The sequence below is a fragment of the Octopus sinensis genome, unplaced genomic scaffold (genome assembly GCF_006345805.1).
Source record: "Octopus sinensis unplaced genomic scaffold, ASM634580v1 Contig13443, whole genome shotgun sequence".
In the NCBI taxonomy this organism is placed as follows: domain Eukaryota; kingdom Metazoa; phylum Mollusca; class Cephalopoda; order Octopoda; family Octopodidae; genus Octopus; species Octopus sinensis.
This window is the reverse complement of record NW_021832963.1, coordinates 13,448-17,500: the sequence shown is the minus strand read 5'-3', so window position 1 is coordinate 17,500 and position 4,053 is coordinate 13,448. Positions and strand designations below refer to the sequence as shown.

Below are 4,053 nucleotides of genomic sequence, written 5' to 3'. Positions count from 1 at the left end.
GCGTGGTAATTATTTTGCCAGTCTTCACCATTTCAATTTCACGCCAGGTTAAGTAGTTTATGAAACTCAAAGGTCAGAGAATGAAAACTGAACTCCGTCACCCACCTGTAAATGCAGTAATTATGTTTCTTTATTAGCTATACAGGGCTGCACACAGATGGGACAGATTACAAAATAGAGCTTTTGTTTTTGGGGAGAAAAAAAAGTGGGGTAGGTTTTCGATCAAAAGGGGTCGTAAAAAGGGAAAAAACGATCAATAGGGATCGTGTATCTCAGAAATATCATGATGTAAAGTGTAAAGGGGGAAGCAGATAAGGTTTATCCGTGGAATGAAAAGCCAGCGGAAAAGACCCCGTTAACCTCAGTTAATAATGACACATATTAACACATTTGTTTGCAAGTAAGTAACCCTCTGTTTAAAATTTTTCCGGGTTCATAGGATTATGCTCAGTAATTAATGTAAGTAGCCGATATCTAGAAAGCTCTGAAGAAGCAGTACTGAACAAAGGTCTCAACTTTGCAACAACCACGAAGCGCATTCTATATTTGGATATAATAGCCCCTATTGAAGAGATAACCGTAAATATACCAAAAGCTCAGGGAGATGAACTAAGGTGGAAAGTGAGACAGGTACTGGGAAAAGTGAAATTTCCCAAACCAAATATCACTAATGAAGAAAAGTTCGCTATCAAAAGATTACAGATTGACAATTCCATCATAATACTTCCAGCGGGCAAGGGAAATACTACAGTGGTGATGAACAAGTCTGACTACTTTGAAAAGTTGGCAAGTCTTATAAGTGATGGTAGCTACAGCAAATGAAAGAAAGAGCCTACTTTGAAAACAGAGAGGAAGTTGTCACAGATCTTGATCAAGAACGAGGATCATTTTACACCAATGAAATACAGACAACTGACTCAACACTACAGTAAACTACCACACATGTACGGTCTGCCTAAGATTCACAAGGATTGTATTCCATTCACACCTATCGTGAGCTGTTGAGGTTCAGCATGTCATCCACTGAGCCGCTTCCTTGTGGCAGTCCATTAGCAGGAAAGTCAATATCGTACGTGAAGAATTCTACCCACTTCACAGAATTGATCAAGGATACCCCCATTGAATCCAACCAGATGGTGAGTCTAGATGTGATAAACCTGTTCACCAAAGTCCCAACTGTTGAAGGACTATCGGTGATTCAAGAACAGTTAGTGACGGACACCCATCTAAAAGAACGCACTAGTATACCAATAAGAAACTTGCTGGAAATGTTGACCTTCTGTGTAGAAACTACCTATTTCAGGATGGATACTGATATATATTGACAAGAAGCGGGTTTAGCTATGGGTTCGGGATTATCATCGATAACAGCCAATATATACATGGAATACTTTGAGAATTTGGCTTTAGGATCAACACCACTAAAACCAACCCTACGGCTGCGATATGTTGATGACACCTTTATTCTCTGGCCCCACCAGGAAGATGTACAAGTGCTGTTAGATCATGTGAACACAATAAAGCCAGCCTTACAGTTCACAATGGAAAAGGAAAACGACAATCAGCTAGCATTCCTGGACATATTAATAATATGCACAAAGTATGGATTCAGGACATCCGTATACCGCAAGCCGACCTTCACCGGACGATACCTTAACTTCAATTCTCACTATCCATACAGTGTAAAGAGAGGAACTGCTCGGTGCCTAAAACATCGAGCAAACAATATAAGTAGCGATCGTGATATCCACCACGAAGAAATGATCAAGTTCAGCAATAACCTATTAAGCAACAACTACCCCCAAAACATACTATCTACTCAAATTATGAAGAAAAGAGAGGATGAAACCAATAAACTGTTCACAGTCTGTCTACCCTATGTGAAAGACCTCTCCGAAAAGATACAGAAGATATGTGGTTCATATGACATCAGGACAGTATTCAAGAGTAATACAACACTTCGCAAATGTCTCCATCAATAGAAGAGAATATGACCAAAAACTGCGTGTACTCCATCCCATGCAGCTGTGGTAGGTTATATAAAGGCGAAACATGCAGCCCCCTCAAAATAACGGTAGAGGAACATCGCAAAGCTGTGACACGGGGAGATATTGATAAATCGAGTATAGCTTAACATGTATGGAAAAATGGAGACCATCTCCCCCTGTGGGATGAACTTAAAATAATAGACAGAGAACACCACTGAAAAATACGAAAACTAAAAGAAGCAGCACATATGCTAGGACACAATAACCTCCTTAGTAGACCGAGTGCAGATATAAATAGCATATGGGAACCGGTATTAAGGAGGAATAAGGCGGCGAGCTGGCAGAACTGTTAGCACGCTGGGCGAAATGCGTAGCCGTATTTCGTCTGCTGTTACGTTCTGAGTTCAAATTCCGCCGAGGTCGACTTTGCCTTTCATCCTTTCGGGGTCGATAAATTAACTACCAGTTACGCACTGGGGTCGATATAATCGACTCAATCCGTTTGTCTGTCCTTGTTTGTCCTCTCTGTGTTTAGCCCCTTGTGGGTAGTAAAGAAATAGGTATTTCATCTGCATCTACGTTCTGAGTTCAAATTCCGCCGAGGTCGACTTTGCCTTTCATCCTTTCGGGGTCGATAAATTAACTACCAGTTACGCACTGGGGTCGATATAATCGACTTAATCCGTTTGTCTGTCCTTGTTTGTCCCCTCTGTGTTTAGCCCCTTGTGGGTAGTAAAGAGATAGGTATTAAGGAAGGATAGGAAAATATTTTCTCTCAAACTATTTCTCATTCAATCTGTCATACTACTATTTCACTCTCTCTAACTCTTTCTTTTATTATCTCACCTATTTTCTCCTTATCTTATCCTATCTTTCAAAAATTCTATCCTTTACTCATCCTCACTCTTTCTCTCTATTCATGTATTTAGTTACAACCATTGTCGTCCTGCGTTCAAATCCCACTCCATCCCCAAACTGCCTTTTTCATTCCTTCTCGTTGGTTCGATGATATAAAATACCAGTCGAGTTGCTAGTATCCTACAACAAGCTCAATTGATGCTTGATCTGAAACGAGTATCGATAAATCTGAGCTAGGCTCAGACATGGCTGTGTAGTAAGAAGCTTGCTTTCCAACCATATGGTTCCGGGTTCAGTCCCACTGCGTGGCTCCATGGGCAAGTGCCTTCTACTTTAGCTCCTGGTCGACCAAAACCTTGGGAGTGAATTTGGTAGGTGGAAACTGAAAGAATCCCGTCGTCTATATATTTATGTATATATTCATGTGTGTATCTTTGTCTGTTTGTCCCCCATCACCGCTTGACAACCGGTGCTGGCAAAACAGACCGATAGAACAAGTACTAGTAGGGCCAAGAAATAAGTCCTAGTCTCGATTCGTTCGACTAAAAAAATTACTCCTTCAAGGTGGTGCTCCAGTATGGCCGTAGTCATTTGACTGAAGCAAGCAAGAGAATCAAATTTCAAGAGCAACGATTTGCAATGCTTAAAGATTGAAACCAAATGACGTCCATACGTTCCCCCCTTTTCATTTTCCTTAGGAATTGGTCGATTATTGAAATACTGGAGATATATATTATATTTGATTTGATTTATTTCGTCTCTTTTAATTTTGTTTCCCTGCAAAAGATTGGCCACGTTCCTAAGTGAAACAAATATAATCAACAAATACTTCAACAAACGAGACACAGTATTAACGCATATCCGTTTTGTTGGCCAATTATATTACAATTCCACTTTCAAGCAGAACATTCAAATTATCCATTAACTCAATAATATTTCGGAGTAAGTTGCCAGAACAAAAAAAAAAAGAAAGGAAGGAAGAAAGGAAGAAAGAAAGGAAAGGAAGGAAAGGAAGGAAGAAAGAAGGAAGGAAAGATGCGTCATTGTACCAAGTGCCATTCCGAAACCAGGCTTTTGGCTAGTATGAATCTATATGAATAAGTCAATCATTTTGCGGTTACATTCCGGATGCGTTACAGCTGTTGGCGTTTCTCTCACGCTGTTTCAGCTCTCTAACAAGCTATATTGGCATGGAAAATGCTAGCTG

At 40.2% G+C, this 4,053-nt stretch overlaps 1 protein-coding gene across 1 annotated transcript in view; it reads left to right on the top strand.

The window, feature by feature from the left end:
• LOC118761427 overlaps positions 1 to 3,771 on the top strand; it is a 9,066-nt gene extending 5,295 nt beyond the window's left edge. Inside the window, exons 2-3 of the mRNA XM_036499295.1 lie at positions 440 to 782; positions 3,633 to 3,771. Of these exons, the coding sequence (XP_036355188.1) occupies positions 440 to 782; positions 3,633 to 3,771 (482 nt within the window). The remainder of the gene's footprint in view (positions 1 to 439; positions 783 to 3,632) is intronic.
• The last annotated feature ends 282 nt before the right edge of the window (positions 3,772 to 4,053 follow it).